We start from the raw sequence: 17632 nt of genomic DNA on the forward strand, positions 1-17632 counted from the left end.
AGGTTGGAAAATCCTTGATGCTTATATCAGGTTTAAAATGTGGAACCAGAGATTTCGATCGAAACTCTGGAAAAAAGGTCGTATTTACTGATATGGTAGCCTGGTACAGAATACATGTATACGTATCCGATATATGTTAGACATGACTGCAATATATAAATATATACACTGTTGATGTATAAAGTTCTTGTGAAAATATAATATTATATATAACCTTTTATGTACATCATTGAAGGTATGTTATTAAAAATTCGCTGATGTACAAAAGCGAAACTTGAAAATAAATAACAAATACTTTCAAAAAACACCATCTACATATATATATCGTAACTCGAAAATTCTCATTATTAAATCCTGCCCCATGGTCCTTTTAGCAACGTAATTTTAAGTTGTTTTTTATTTACCTAGTTAGGTTACCAGAACTGGTGAATTGTTTTGTCGGGAAATAACGCAGTTCGGTAGCAACAATGATTTTAAAATAAGTTGAACATAAATTGTGACGTCATAATGGCAAAAACCCGAAGTAAAAAACGGTGTGAGATAGTCTGTAAAAAAAGTGTGAAAAATGCGAAGTTCTATCAAAAGTACACACAAAAAAATCTCACGAAGTTAACAAAATTTAGTACGTTTTTATAAAATTTAAAAAAAAAATTAAATTCAGTCGTATTTAGAATCGCTTTTTCATTGTACTTTCATTCGTCTAAATCCACGACAAGTTCTCCATCTGTATCAGACAATGGCGAACTAACAGGAGTCTCCTCTGCCGAGTCTATAACGTTATCACTATCAGAAGATCTCAACGAGGCTTGTGCCAAATCTAAATCATTTTTCAAAGGAGTGCGACTTGCGTAGTTCTCGGGATGCGATGCTTCGTATTCACTTTCTGATCGAAAGTCCTTCGGAAAGAATACGTTCGCCGTGTTGGCACGGATAACTGGTGTGACTTGACTCACCAGCTCCGACATTGATCTTCGATGTTCGTGTAGAAAAGGGGACCCAGGAGCTGCTCTCCCCTCATAATTTTGGTAGCTCATCGGACTGTGTGTAAGGAGAGGCCCCTCTGAGTGAGGTCTGGGTATCAAGAGATTTTTGCGACTGGCCTCCTCAGTCGCAAATTTATATACAGAATTGGAAGAGTGTTGTGCTTTTGGAGCATGGGATTTAGTCTGCAAGTTTTTGTCTGTGTGACGTAATGGTTTAATTGTTGTCACATCTAAGACTCGTGCTAACATTTTCTCACCGAAACGAAAATGTAATCTTTTGTGTGGCACTTTTTCCAAGATCTTCATTTTGTAGTAGTAACGCATTGCTCGCGCCATTTTTTCGTAGGTCATGCATGTACGGTTCTTTGATTGTCCCCATAAGTCAGCTATCACAGCTGTCTTGATTAACCGAAATTCACCCCGTTCTCGATTAGTCCATTCAATGCATTTGTTGGGTTTATTCTTTTCTTGGTCTAACATACTACGTAAAAATTGCCATAAATGTAAGCAGTTGTTATCTAAAGAAACAAACCAAGAGATAACATTAAAATAATTTTACATCTTCAGGATTGAAAACCTCCTACGAAGTCTGCAACGACTGATGGTATCAGATGTAATTTATTGAAATAAATAAATGAAAACAAAAGGTTATAATTCAAAACAACGACTTACTTTTTGTTCTCTTTTTTTCCTTCGCAATGGCTTGCCCCAAGTGTTCATTCGCCACCATAGTTAAACTCAGTAGGCCTCCCAGACCAGATTTGTTATCACTTGATTGAGTACTATCGACAGTCGAGACTTGTACCAATGAAGGCGGGGAAGTTGAAAAAGAATGCTCTTGTTTCATTTGGTCTTGATCACCCAATTCCTTTTTTACTCCATCTACTCCAGCTTCGTATCCGCTATGGATAGTCCTTATATCAGTGGACATATTATGATCACGTGATTGTTTCTCTCTTGATTCAGCCATCATTTTTTCGACGTGCGCATCGAAGGCTTTAAGGGCTGCTTTAGATGCTTCGTCGTATACATGAAGTCTGTGCCCGTTGACGTACTTGTTATGATGATTAGACACATGTCCACTTTGCTCTGAGTATGGCCGAGTTTCACAAGGCGGCGAGGTACTCTCACTTACCGAACAATATGCATGTTTTATGTGGAGGCTAGATTTTTTATTCGGACGAGTTAGGCTAATATTGGAAGGATCACTCGAATAACCACTTTCAGTCGAGTACACTCGATGTATTGTTGACGGACGAATAACAGAAAAAGCACTGGGTCGAGTTTCACTTGTTTCGTGTAACGTGTTACGTGTAGCGTATTCTTCTTCATATTTTGAGCGTACTAAATCATACCGTGATTCCGTTTCAGATGTAGATATAGATTCCTGTTTATAACGACGGTAATACGGATGAATGCCGTCTTCATATTTACGCTGCGACGTGCAATGCGTCCAACGACGTTCTGGTGAATGACGACTTTCTCTGTCATAAGGCGACTTTTTGCTCATTCGACCTTCGTCAATAGTTTTATTGTAAATTAAATCATAGTAAGTGTAACCACTCATATCCTTATGTGGAATATCAGCTCTTATTGGTGTATATTTAATACGAGGCTTTGTATGAGAACGAGACTTACAATGTTCATCTTTTGTTAAACAAGGGCATCCTTCTGTGCATTTGATTGGATAAGAACTTGCGCCACGTTCTAACTCATACCGCCCTTCTACAATCTGTTCTTCCCGCCTTGGAGGCGTAAAACTTAATCGCAAATCACTTTCATAATTTGGTACAGATTCGATTCGTTTTCTGCTCGATGCATGCAATTCATATGGGCGATGAATTTTTGGAGATACAGATCTCACTCTTGCTTGATGCTCATATTGATCATTCTCAGCCCTGCATCTACGCTCTTCATGATGTGCACTATGTACAGGTACTAATGAATGCATTTCTTCTCGTCGTATTTTCTCGAAGGATGTGTTGTAATAAGAGCTTGGATAGCCGCGATCGATGTAATTAAACGGAGGCCTTATAACAGCCTGACCACGTGTTTCGAGCATCGTTTTATAATTTTTATCTTCTATTCTCGGTTGAACTAATTCTTCTTCGGTTTCCGGTAATTTGCACAAATATGGCTGGAATAGTTTCTTGTTATTGTTGTTGTTATTTTCGCATTTTGTTTCAAATGTTGTCAATTGTATTGGCTACAAATAAAGACAAACAAGGAATAAAAAAATAGAAGTGTTAAAACAGTATTAATAAGAAAATATAACAATGCTTTGTTGTGATATTGTTTATAAGTTTCTCTTTTTTATAAAGAGACATAATGTGTAATAAAAAGTAATGATATCCAAAACACGTGCTAAAAATAATTTACCAATCTTTACAAATTTTATCCGAATAAAACTTGGACTCAGTCCACTTTAATGTTTAAACAATACAAATGGACAATTATAATGGAGAGTTAAAGTTGTTTTTAAAATTATACTCAGACTTCGTATCGCATTTTGTAGTATAGGAAATATAAGAAAGTTGAAGAAAGAAAAACAACTTTCGAGACAACTAAAAATTACAAAAATATAACTAAAATAATGTTGAAAATTATCTTACTAGAAATAATGTCAACCAATCATGTTTGACTACCATTTTTCTTTTTAAAACTAACTTAAACTTCACTAGCTTCGTGCACTGCAACAAGCGTTCCTGCTTCCAACTCACTCAACTAGCTTCGTGTACTGCACAACAAGCGTTCCTGCTTCCAATTCACTAACTAACTCTGTCTACTGCACGACAATTTTCGTGCTACTAGCTTCCGTGTTAGTTCATTAATATTCACAAGAAATTGAGATATAAATACAAAGTGGATGTATTATTAATGAAATGGAATTTCGGCGGCACGATAATATTTCCTCTCTTTATCCTATATACTTAACCTTTGTTGTTAAAAATATATTTAGCTTGTCAAACTCTTCTCCAGCCTATTTAAACTAATATTTTAATATACAAAAATTATATTTAACGATCAAACTTTGTCCCTGTACTTTCTTTACTGGCAACAACTATACTTAGCTTATACACTTCGTTACCATGCTTTATTAGTTTATTTTTACTGATAGATATATTTTTAGCTTTTAAACTTCGACCCCAGTACGTTTTCATTGTTATACTGCAAGGTTTTAATGTTAACAATTTTTAGCATAATTTTACGTTTGTTTTGGATAAATTAGAGAAAAAATAATTTTTTAACTGTAGTTATATCACAATACGTTTGATGTTTACGTTGTCGTAATTCACCACGTCATTTTGGCTCCGTCTTGATTTTTTTGAAGGACTGTATTGAGCGCATCCTGTGATGCATTCAAGTTCAAAAAACATTCCAACAAATACAGCTGCTAATTTTTTAAATTGTACATTTTTAATGCTTTTTTTATTCATCATACTGTAAAATATTTTCATCTTTCTGCAGATTGTTGATTGCGGAAGTTTTGGGACGTGTTGGGTCATGAACATGAGTGTATATAAATATAATCTCCTAAAATGAATAATATATTGTATATACTACTGCATATACATGTAATTAATTAAAAAAATAATTAAAAAAATAACTTGTACTGACTTAAAACTTCTTTTAAAGAGGGTAGGATGACTCTTAACTTTAAACCCTAACCTGACCTTTGGGCGGAGGGGTAGTGAGAAGAGGGAGGGGGTAACCAACACGTAGCTGATCCAGACCTTTTAGTATACCTATCTTTGAAATCAGGTTTGAATTATAAACATTGTATTTTTATAATAGTGGAAAGGTATATGGCAGAATATTTTCTTTAAAATTTTTTAAAAATGTATATATCACGAATGTTCCATACTTCCTCTTTGAACATTGAATTACGTTTTAAAACAGAATATCGCAAAAATTATGCTTTATTAATGATTAACAACGATGTTATAAAAGATTAAACATTCTGAATTTTTTTCCTTGTAGAGAAAGATATGTGTTTTCTTTTTCACTCTGATCACCTTACCCAAATTCGTTTTCAAGGAATTTTTAGGTTTTTACTATCCCAAATAAAAATAAGACCTAACAGGCTTTGGGAACTCTAGGTCTGGGAGGTTGTGTGTTTAGAATTTAAAGAAAAATAGGAGACTATGTCTATTATATCGTAAAGAATCGAATTATTATCAATTCTTAACTACTAGTTTGAAGCAGAGAAAAAAAAGAAGCAAATATTCAAAGAAACAAAGTCGTTAGTCAGAATTTTAATTTTCGCCAATTTTCTACTCCATAGATGGAAAAAAATGGGAAAAACTCAGTCTTTGATTGTAAGAATTAATTATTCTCAATACTGATGCAACATTGTCATGACTAAAAATAGATTTGCAGCCACCTACTTATTAAATAATTTAATGTCGAAACAGTATCACTTAATTTTCTTTCACGCGATGGAAATTTTGTCAAAATTACTGACTCGTAGGAATCGGGTAAAGAAAAGCGGCGGTGAGAAGTTGTAGGGGGTAAGTGGACATTACACCTCCACCCTCTCCCTCCCCAATATTTCTTTTTGAAAACTAACTAACTAGAAAACTTAAAAACTAGCTAGACGCATCAATTTTAATAAAATTTTGATGCTAATTTTTTTAAAAACTACCGCTCGCACACAACGATACTTTACCCGGCACTAAGAATCATATTTTTCAGCGTCGTGATTTTTTGCTGAATAAAATAATTGAGTAAAAATGGTTTAATAATTTGATAGCATTCACAACATGATTAATAAAAGAGGAAAAACCTGATATCCAAAGTTACTTCCACCTGTCAATCATTTCAAGAAATGTCGCAAAAAACGAGTCTCAGAATAATTCCTAAAATATTCTTAAAACGTCGAAATTGAAGTGATTCTTATAAAAAAAAATTCTTACTAAAAAAGCGTGCAGTGCATTGTATTATAATACTTATTAAACTTCTCTACTACGTGTAAACCATGTATTGCAAATTAAACTAAATTTTTCTCCTTTGTGTGGTCCAGTCTTCTACTAAAATATTTTCTTCTTCGTGTAATCTAGGTATTTTAATTTACATTGAACTCCTCGTGCTTATTCATTTCCTCATTGAATAAAAACAAAAAATAAAACTGTATGTATATGATGACAAATTCAAGTCTGATATGTCGAAAAAAAGAGGAAGAAGTAGTCTTCATAAATATAAACAGTTAACATCTCATCTTATATTTCTTAAAAGGTTATCACGAACGCTCCACTGAATCACATTGAATTATCCTACTTCCTCGTTTATTGTTATTGTGTTTTGTGTCTCATTCTATTCTATTTCTCATTCCTTAAACCAAATCTTATTTTTATACAAGGCAAAAAAACAAAAAAAAAACAAAAAAAAATTAGTAACTCACCGGTACGATACATGCAGTTCCAGCCATCTAATTTTCTAAAAAACAAAATTCAATATTTTGTTAACACCTGAAGAAGAACAAAAGTTTATATGCTCAGTGAGGATGCTCCCTATTAATCATAAATATAAAATGTTTTCCTCTTATTGCGGAATCAAATATTTACACTCTGAAAGCTACAACGACGGTTGTAAACATTACACAGTCAATAGCAACACTTATCCTAGTCATAATATATTTCTATGTTCGAGACATAATGCCATTAAGTTGTCGTAGGTACTTCACGAAGGATAATTTGATGTAGCATGCTGTGCATTGTTGTCAAAAATCTCTTTCTTTTGTGTTTGATGATAAGATAAGGTTTAAAAACATCACAAGTATAAAGAAATAAAAACTATAAAAAAAAACAAAAAGTGTAAAAAAAGAACGGGAAGTTTTAGAGCAATATATTCACGTGTTTTTTTTTAAATAAGTTTTTTAAAACGATACTTTATGATCATTAGGAGTGATACTATTATCCATCTTGTGCGATACAATAAAGAAGCATATGAAAATTTAGATAAGGTATTTCGTCTGGTCTGTGTTTTAAACGCATCAAAATTTCCTTACTCTGCCAACCCATTTTCCAGCTGTAACATCTTTCGTCATCCAAATACAATTTCATTTTATCTGCAACATGTTTAAATCTGCACGTCTTGTTAAAGTTAATTACAAGTCTGCAAATTACACGCATGTCATGCAACATCACAATGAATAAGCATATACTATGGCAGTTGTAAATTCATTAAAAGACAGACCATATCGTCTATTGAATGTTATGAAATTGTTAAAACACTATTATAGCGATGATTGTCAATTTCCTGATTAGAATATTTGGTTGCTAACTAATCCTTATTCTCTCATCATCATTGGTTGAACACATTCGCAATATATCATGCATTCGGAAGTTTAATGAACGAACTAAAATGACTAAGTTTTAATCTCGGCTAACCTAAAGAGAAATAACGGTTTTACGACATCTTCCGAGAATGACTTCCAAGTAACGAGTACTGTACGACGACTGCCGAATGTTTGATTTTCAATATTTTCCGCCGAAAGAACAGATCAACTTTACACTTAAATTTCACAACGAGTCTCAAATATTGCATTTAAAAAAGAAAGATAATTTATTAAATTTAAGATTAAAAGACTTAAAGATAAAAAAAAACGATTCGAAAACATCATTTGAGCTTACCAAACGTCAGTTTTCCACACCACAATAAATCAAAGATCTTAATTCATAATGATAACAATAAAAATAAACGCACTTGAAATAAAACTACTTCCCTCTTGATCGACATCGTCAAATGTTATATAAACAAAACCGGATTGTAGTTATGAACCGGAAAACCAAACGTTTCAACACTTTACTATTAAAAAAACATAGCGCGCCCTTTGTTATGTGACATTGTTATCTCACTCATGTTATGCCTCTTGAAACAGGAACTGGTTTTTAAAAATGACATCAAAATCGGAAACCACATGAGTGTTGCCATGACAACTTGATATTATGTGTTCAGTAGCGAAAGATTTGGTCCAGTCATCCAGAAAAGAGAATAGGAATGTGGTCAAACGAACGCCACGTTTACTTTTTGTGAATAAAATGTGACACAAATGGCTGCATGATGTGTATAAGAAAGAAAACGTTCCATTTATGTCAACGCGACAGACTAACTACGTGTCATATTTTTTTCCACCTGCCAAAAATGGTAATTAACTTCAACTATTTACATTGAAGTGTTGGACAGAAAAGTCAATTTATTGTTAATTATAAAAATTGTTGGCGAAAGGTTAGACATTTTCCCAGTGCAAGCACACATTAAGAGAATGAATAACTGTCAATGATTGGCCGTGTACCACGTGACCTTGCCTAAACTATTTTCTAATTTGCGAAGCAAACACACATTCTAATGGGTAAAACGAAAAAATATAGATAAAAATGACTTTCAAAGCAGAATTTATGGTTCTAACTCAAAGTGGAGACAACGTCTGCTAAAGAAGGCGCTCGTCACAACTTTTGAAAATTTCTTAGGACACCTCAATTATGTCCTTCGTTGTTACATTTGTAATAAGAATTGGCTTGTCAAAATGTTTTCATTGTAAAGAACCAATTTTTTCTCTCACATTGATGTCAACGTATCAAGTATGGACCCACCACACTGTAAAAGAAATGTTTTTCTTCACTGAAGTGTGCAACAAATAAATTAAACACAACTTGAATGTGTCAACATTGTCTAGCCTTGTGCCAACTCTGTATGGGAGTGTAAAGTTTGTGTTGTTGATACAATACACATTAAATGTTAAATAAAAACGTATAAAATGAAAACCAGATATTAAGCAACTTTTCTTTTAACTCAAAAATTCATGAAATTAGACAGAGACTCTTAAAAAGAGACCCTTTGGAGACAATAAAAATAGGTTTTTGTTAGTGTACTTGTTTTTCCATTCTTTTGCAGATCTCGATGTCCCAAAGAAATAAGGTAAGCTACACAATGGTAATCGAGTTTTATTTACTGCTGACTCCCTAAATTAGTTGTCAATTACTTTATAAGGATGTCCTCTCTAAATAATGATGTCCTGTTCCGTATGATCCCTGTTGTCAGTTTTATTTTTGAATAATTGCGAGGGATATCCAACCAAAGTTTAGATTTGTGAAAATATTTCAGATTTGTAGAAAGCTATTATCATCGCCATGTTGTTTCAAACGACAAATATTTATTTATCAACTTGACATGTTTTGTGCCTGTGAACACATTAAATAAGTAAATAAATAAATAAATAAAAAATTTCTATAAATAGCCACGTTATTGTTATTATTGGTATAGAGGGTTGATGCACTCTAACTTGAACTGCTGTGATGCAGAATAGACAAAGTTTGCAGAATGGTTTTCATACCAAATTATTACTTAAGGGTTTGCGCAAGTCACTATAAAAATAATAATGTACCACATAAACTGAAAAATAGTAATGTAGAAATATGCAACGGCTTTCGTCGGAAAACAGCTGTTGGAATTTTTTTTACGCGCCAAATTATAAACATTGAATGTACAACCATAGCTCGAAAATTTTATTTTTTCCAAAGAACCTTCTTGCTTAAAGCAACAACACAAACAAAACTTACCCAAGAAATAAAAGAATTTATTACAATCTACAACATGCGGTTAAGAGAAATTTTTCACCATTAAATTTCCACTTTTAACTCAGATTGTAATGAGGAAGGACTTTGTTTTTCCTCAAAGGATGTTGGCACGCAGTTAATATGTGAAAATAAAAGAAAGATTAACTCTTAAATTAGTTTCATCCTTGTAATTGCTTTTACTTTAATAGACAAATAGACGAATTTTAAAATGTCTCCATGGCACAAACCACTAACCGTGACTTTTTACTTTGTCCTAATAATGGGAAGTACTGTTTCGACTTGCTTATTCAGAATAATAGGAAGCATTGTGTCAACATATTTGATCGGATTGGAAAGACAATATTAAGTTTGCATAGCATTTAATTCTAAAAATGCCGTATAAGTTTTGTGGTTCGTCGTAATAATTTCCGGGTATAAACTGCATGTCACGATTTTGAGGAAAGAAAGACTTATTGTGCATGCGTGCCAAAAGAACAACAAATTTTTTATATAAGTGTTTAGTCATCAAGTGAAGGGGAAGTCAACAATGATGAAACATAAATACAAGAGATAAAAACATCATTGCTAAACTCGTCTCCAGGGCTTATAAGGTTTTATATAGGTGATAAGGTATGAAGTCCTTGCACGAAGTTGGTTTGTTAAGTAAGATATTTTTCAGCAGTAAACGGAGTACACGCTTTTTTTATACGAATATCAAAATTATACCCAGGCTGGTCCTTATTTTTATTTCTTTATTGTTTTTAACATGAATTCTCAGCCTGATGTTCTTATAACTTATATTCTTAATAAAAGGCGCGTTGGGGAATATAAAGAAAGAAATATAAAGAAAACAAATTAGTTTTGTGTCACTTTACTTGAATCGCTCTTCACGAGGGCTTCGATCACTAAATTTTGGTGGATATTATCACAGTTCTTATAATTTCATATGACATTATGTCCAAATACTTATATTTGATTAAATTTTTTAGCAAAAAAACGAATGTAAACAAAAAACTAGAGTAGTGAAGCGCCTGCAGCAACATTTTCATCTGTGGGGAAGAACCTTGCAAAAAACTCGTGGGGAAGAGTAAATAACAGACTTCACTTTGGAGCCATGCAAATGCTTTGATAAGTCTTTCAAATAAACATCAGTATTTCCTAATCCTTTGTTTACGCGCCACCCTTCAGCGTAAATATAAATATTTTACTGCATATATATCAAAGCTTACTAAATAAACATCCACAATGGAGTGTGTCAATGTAAATTTTCGTTTTTTAAATATTTAAAACAAATATTGGATGTGGTATTTAAGTTCTATAAATGGACTTCAAAAGTTTTATTTGGAGAAAGAAAAATAAACAACACTTTCTGTTGACATTTTTATAGCTGAAAATATTTCCTGTAACGGTTACTTCCGGATGACCTTCCGCACATCCGGATGACTCACTACCGTTCAGGGTTTTTTGCATAAAATCAAATAAATAAACAAATCATGCTTTTTTCTTAATAGCTCGAAACACGCACATAAAACAGACGCGTTTTGTTTTCATACACGTAGGTGCGTCTCAAAAGGACTGTATTATACATAAATGAAAACAGAATTGGTTGCCATAACAACAGGAAACTGCTGCAATCAGCAGTTTTTTCTAAATCGGAAAATTACCCTCGCTTGTTTCAGGTTTAGTACTTTGAAGCATTGTTTAGGTATGAAATCAAATATGACTTTATTAATATAATAAGTTACTAAGCGAAGAAAAATTGATAAAAAATGATGATGTCAGCAATTTGATAATATTCAATCTTCCTAAAGGAAATGCCGACGCCGCCGATTTTAAAGACAAATTTTCACTTTTATGGTAGAAACGGGCGTTATACATTTATGGTAGAATCGCGCGTTATACCTTCCTTTGTTGCCGTTGTGGGTGCGTTAAAATAAAAATAAAAAACGATGTAAAAATTTGTATTCACGCCAATAAACACTAAAAAAATATTATCCTAATATAAAATATATCCTAAATTGTCAAAAAAAAAAAAAAAAAAAAAAATTGTAATTTCATTAAAAAAGTAAACAGAGTTTTCTAATTTTTCTGTTTTAGAATCTGTCATAACTTTTAAAAATGCAAAACTAGATGTCGCCTGATGACGTCATACACTGAAATAATTTAACCACATTTCAGCCATAGTAAAAATACAATTTTCAAACCCCACAAATGGCGTTACAAATCTCTCCAACGGCGTTACAAATCTCTCAAATGGCGTAAACATCTCTCAAATGGCGTTACAAATCTCTCGAACGGCGTTACAAATCTCTCAAACGGCGTTACAAATCTCTCAAATGGCGTTACAAATCTCTCAAATGGCGTTACAAATCTCTCAAACGGCGTTACAAATCTCTCAAACGGCGTTACAAATCTCTCAAACGGCGTTACAAATCTCTCAAATGGCGTTCCAAATCTCTCTAACGGCGTTACAAATCTCTCAAACGGCGTTACAAATCTCTCAAATGGCGTTACACATCTCTCAAACGGCGTTACAAATCTCTCAAACGGCGTTACAAATCTCTCAAATGGCGTTACAAATCTCTCAAATGGCGTTACAAATCTCTCAAACGGCGTTACAAATCTCTCAAATGGCGTTACAAATCTCTCAAATGGCATTACAAATCCCTCGAACGGCGTTACAAATCTCTCAAATGGCGTAAAAATCTCTCAAATGGCGTTACAAGAACAATTATCATTGTTGCTTGTAAATTAAGAAGCAAAAATGATTTAAAATTAATTCTTGTATCGCTAAGTTTAAAATACATTTTTTCAGCGGAAGTAAAATCTTTTATTAGAAGAGAAAGCAGCTTATATGAAGGTCTTTTATTTCACGCTGCGCAAAATTAAAACTGTTCCCTTCACAACAGTTGGCATTAGAAAGTTGTACCATGTAATCGCTTTAAAGATTTTTGCGAACAAGTACATAGAAACTAAGACACCTATCATTTAACACTAAGGAGTTAGCTAAGCGCGTGTATTTGAGAGAAATAGGCGTTGGAAACAATAATCGCAGCAAGCCATTGCGATAATTTACTATCATTTGACTGGATTTAACCTTCGTGTAACTTTAATCATCCCACTGGATTTAATTTGCACGTGACATGTCTGATTACAATGCGTGGTTTTCATCCTCTTCCTTATTTTTTTACAAACTTTATAATTAATCATCTTTATTAAAACCATACTTCATGCACTCTCCATCGCTGATACTTTTATTTATCTTAATTGACTAATCCGATAATTAATTCAATCGTAGCAATTCCTTAATCTAAATTTGTCCAAATTTCCCGACATGTTATTGTATTTTTAATATTTTAACGCGAGCGCAAAAATTTTCAAACTCATATGTGGTTAGTGTGATTTCGGCATTATCTAACAAGTTTATGAATGAGCAGTGTGGAGAAGAGCATGACATGATTAACGAGGACATGAGCTTCTAATTGTTGTAATCAAACATCATTTCCGTTTTGAGACAATATAAATTACAAGGGGGTATTAAATCGACTCAGATAAATTAAATATACCGCGAGTTTTATTTTACACAACAATCAATTACCCCCTGGTGGATATTTATAAAGTACTCTTTAGCAAACAAATTTATCCTAGATTCATTTCCGCGACCACTGTAACGTTTTTAAATATATCGTTAGCATGTCCACTTGAGTTACTCACAAATGACACTCGCACGCTTACAAATTAGGCCCCGTATACCTTTACATGTAATCGCGTAAGAAAAACACAAGAATGGAAAAAATTCTGTTAAAACAACGATGCTTGAAGATTTTGGGTCAATTTTAAAATTTTCATCGTTTAATATAAAGAAATGGTAGCTACGTTTTCGATAATGATGCATGGACGCATGGTATAGAAGTGCTACGGGAGTGTAACGAGCCCAACACAGATCATTATTTTAGACCTGTTTATCTGCAAAGAATATGCAATAAATTTGTAAAAAGTTTGGAAATATTTTTAATCGCTAAGTATGAAGATTATAATAAACACTTAGTCCTGTAAAATATTACAAAACAAAGAAACAAACCTTTGAACAAATTTACAAACATCTCACCTCTGAAAAGCGATCACCACGTTTCAAACACACGACTGTACAACCATTTAATAAAAACTACTTCGTTGTTTTAGCCAAGTTTATTTACCAACATAACAATTGTGATTTGTAGAAAAAATAAAATTGTTCTTCCTTGTTGATTTTAAAACATATTCTGTTAAGCGGAAGAGAATTCCGTCATGTTAGCTGATTCACACTTGGTTAATAAAAGGCTGCAATAATTAAATTTCTTGAAAGTTTATTTACAATACCACACACCCTCCACCACAGATGCTTTATTTAGTTCAATTGCGTGACCTCTTAGAATATTATGGAGAAATTTTCGAGGTATTTCAGATATTTTGAGTAAATTTTACGTTATATTTAAGTAATTTCGAATCTTTCTTCACGGCTATTAATTTGTTCAGCGTTCCCTTTTTTTATTTGTTACGCTACGAAATTTGTTATGCTCTCGAAGACATATCATTAGGTAACGCATTTTCTAAAACATAAGAATTTAATTACTTTTACGCTATTTCTAGGATATCTGACCACGGTAATTATCCGATGAAAGGGTTCCTTTTTTAGACATCAGTTAATAAATACATCGTTTATTAATCTTGTTAAGTTTTAAAATAAATAAATAAATAAATAAAGTTAGTTTCCAAGCCTCTCATATATTGGGTGGGATTTAAAAATATTTAAGCTATTTGTTTCGGTTTTTGTTTTGTTGTTAGTTTTGAATTTTTTGAAACTTACTTTTACTGGAGAATAAAAATAAATTGATATAAATGTAACATATTTAAATAAAAACCCAACTTATATCAAATTTTGGTATTTATAATTGCATTAACAAAGAAATATCGAAGGTTTGCCAGCGCGGAACTGATTGCTGCAGAAGTAAGTGATAAAAACAACAACGCGATAATAATATTTTGTAAACTTTTAATATGCAAATAAAAATAGCGGAAATAATTGAAATTGTGATTATTAGAAAATAACTCATTTCCGCACTATTTTCGAACGAAGTAGTAATGTTTATTCTCGTATGTAATACCATCATACGAAACAAACAAACAAACAAACAAACAAACAAACAAACAAACAAACAAACAAACAAACAAACAAACAAACAAACAAACAAACAAACAAACTTCCACGTAAAAATCCAAACAACAGCAACGACGACTACGACAATGATGACGACGATACAGAAACAAGGACGACGGAAACAACGACAGCACCAACGACTACGACAACGATGACGTCGACAAAAAAGAGGACGACGAAAACAAGAGCAACACCAAACGACTACTACTACGATAGTTAGTTTCAAAACCATATTGATTTTAGCTGACGTAAGCATGCCTCGTTTTCCAACGCTGTCTACTAGTTCTACATATCTGCAAAAACAAAGCTTTCGTAGCCTGTGGATGTTATGTAAGGTAGCTCTGCTTAACCATTTCGAGAAGTAACCAAAAATTCGACCTAATATGCTCGAATTTGCAGTTATTTGTTAATTTCATACTTTTATTTTGTTGACATGGTGGTATCGTGTAGATGTCAAAATTATTAAGTGTTTAGAGGGTGTCCTTACATTAATGATTGATAAGAATTTGGTATTTAATTCTATTCCTCAACCTGTGCCTCACAGAAACAAAATGTCTTACAAGTACAGAAAACAAGATAGACAAAACAAACAAAACAAACAAACAAACAAACAAGTAAATAAATAAACGAATATTTTTTCATGGTGACAGATATTTGTTGTTTCAAAAATAATTCCTAATATAGCAATCCTTTTCTTTGCAGCGTGAAGAATAAACGCTTAACAACTTGTACATATACCTTAATCACAATGTAACTAAAAACTATTGTTGGAAGCAACTTTGCTCTTTCTCAAACTTCTACAGAACAATTTACTCACAAGACAAATTAAGCTGGCTCGCATATATAATATCTCTTTTCCTTTGCTTGGTATTCTAGTTTGTTCGGTATTTTAATTTGTTCGGTATTTTTGCCCGTTCAGTATTTTTTGTTTGTTTGGTATTTTTGTTTGTTCGGTATTTTTGTTCGTTCGGTATTTTTCGTCACAGATAGATTTACTATAGCAATTTTTTATCTTGCCAAAGACAGAGAACGTTTGGAGACAATACATGTAAACACCAAAACTTTGATCGAGGTGGCGACCGGTTGTCCTTATTTTTTTTTTGAAGAAATCTAGGTCAATATTGTTCCTTATTACGTTGTTTAAAAAGTAAGAAATCTGTCTAATAGAGTTTTTTAACTTACTTATTCAATTTTGAGCCAGCAACTAAAATGGAATAACTATTTCTACATTTGATTTACCGTATCCCAACATTGACTTGTTCTGCCAAACATCAGCCTAAATTTTTTTACAAACATGCCCGTATTGTCTTAAAAAATATTCTACGCAAGAGGATAAACAAAGAGTTACAAATTGTGGTGACATCAACACAAAAAAGTTGACCACCTTACCGTTTGTCCGTTGTGAATGTCGTGTGTCCTGTCAGCGTCAAATGACTTGACCTGTATGTTACTAAAAGGCGGAAAAATACACAGTCTCACAAATAATTTTGAACAAAAAAACTGAATGAAAATAAATCAAGCGAATAATTGCTTCATTAGATACTGCAAACAATCTTTTAATTAATTCACGATTATTAATTAGTTATGTTGATCACGTGATTAGAAGGGCGTGTCATGGTAACTAATGTTTATATCCTGTTGTCATGGTAACTATGGTATGCATTTTTTTGTTTTATAGAAAGAAGCTGGTTGTAGATAGATACGTGAGTATAATTAGCAAACAAATCTAGGTATTATTATTTGAATTATTGTTGAATGTTCATCATTCTTTGAACGTGACAATTTAGTTGGAATCTAGACGTATTTTGTTGCAAAAATATGACGATTTCAAGGCTATTTGGATATTTTGGATAAGACTAAAATTTGATTTGTAAATATACTAAAATTTTGCGATGTTAAGTTTGCGAAAACTAACCAAATAACTTGGTTGTAGCCACTAGCTGTGTTCTATTACAGAAAGAAAAGATGTACAAAGAGTGACATGCTCTATTGAAATTAACGTGTTCCTTTCTACCTCTCTCCCAACCAAAATTACCAAAAAACGGAATTCAGATGAACGATACAAACGGCCAGTTAGTTTGTCCAAGAAGATAAACGGCTCGCTTAAATACAACGGCCCGTCAAAAGACATGCCAGAAAAACGATACTATTTCATACATACATACATACATTACTCATAGTTTGATGTGTGAATGGCACGATTTTCTTTTAAATATTTAACACTAAAAATAATTATAATGGAAATCAAGTTTCTTCCTTCTTTTATTCTTAATTTCGTCGTGTTAATTAAACGCATCAACTCATGCTGCTAATTGCGTTTAATTACGGAGTGATCGTCGTAAGGAAACAATAATGACCTGAGCTGAACAACTTTTTAGAAAAGTCATTTTTAAATGAACATAAAAATACTAGTTATTAAGTATTAATGATGGCGGGGGAAGGTTCTATTGTTAGATAAATTGTTTTGAAAGAATGTTTGGTTGTGTCAAGTTAATTTGTAATGACAGAGGGATTAACTTCACGGAATTTCGTTTTAATTATGTCCTAGACACATGTTTTACGACGGCTTATAATGATGCAAATATTTGCAACGCGAAGTAAGTACGCGTTAGTCAATAAAACTCATCATTAAAACGTCAGTTTCTGAAAACAGAGAAATGTGAAAAAATCGTTAAATACCGTTAATTCTCGATGACAACACCCGTGGCGTTTACTTCAAAAATCGCTTCTCTGTGACAATTAATATTAGTTTTGCTCACTAATGTATTCCATGAGACGCATTGAGGCGTTTATTGAGAAAGAAGTTCATATCAAAATTTTATCTCTAAGAAGGGGGAAAGGGGGGAGGCGTAATTAACCGGACCTAATCTATATATCGATATATATACATCGAGATC

At 32.8% G+C, this 17632-nt stretch overlaps 1 protein-coding gene across 3 annotated transcripts; it reads right to left on the minus strand.

Moving 5' to 3' along the window:
* Nucleotides 1–119: 119 nt before the first annotated feature.
* On the minus strand, nucleotides 120–13906 carry LOC130629366 (uncharacterized). 3 transcript variants are annotated; one of them, XM_057442520.1, is made up of 4 exons: nucleotides 13647–13906; nucleotides 6385–6419; nucleotides 1656–3189; nucleotides 120–1501 (listed from the first exon to the last, which is right to left on the minus strand). In XM_057442520.1, exons 2-4 carry the CDS (start codon nucleotides 6409–6411, stop codon nucleotides 693–695), a joined length of 2370 nt encoding a protein of 789 aa, XP_057298503.1. In that variant the 5' UTR covers nucleotides 6412–6419; nucleotides 13647–13906; the 3' UTR covers nucleotides 120–692. The 3 variants fall into 3 exon arrangements, with proteins under 3 accessions (XP_057298503.1, XP_057298504.1, XP_057298502.1); XM_057442521.1 differs by lacking the exon at nucleotides 13647–13906 and adding an exon at nucleotides 7616–7634; XM_057442519.1 differs by lacking the exons at nucleotides 6385–6419; nucleotides 13647–13906 and adding an exon at nucleotides 3596–3889.
* Between the last annotated feature and the right edge of the window lie 3726 nt (nucleotides 13907–17632).

The sequence above is a fragment of the Hydractinia symbiolongicarpus genome, chromosome 2 (genome assembly GCF_029227915.1).
Source record: "Hydractinia symbiolongicarpus strain clone_291-10 chromosome 2, HSymV2.1, whole genome shotgun sequence".
In the NCBI taxonomy this organism is placed as follows: domain Eukaryota; kingdom Metazoa; phylum Cnidaria; class Hydrozoa; order Anthoathecata; family Hydractiniidae; genus Hydractinia; species Hydractinia symbiolongicarpus.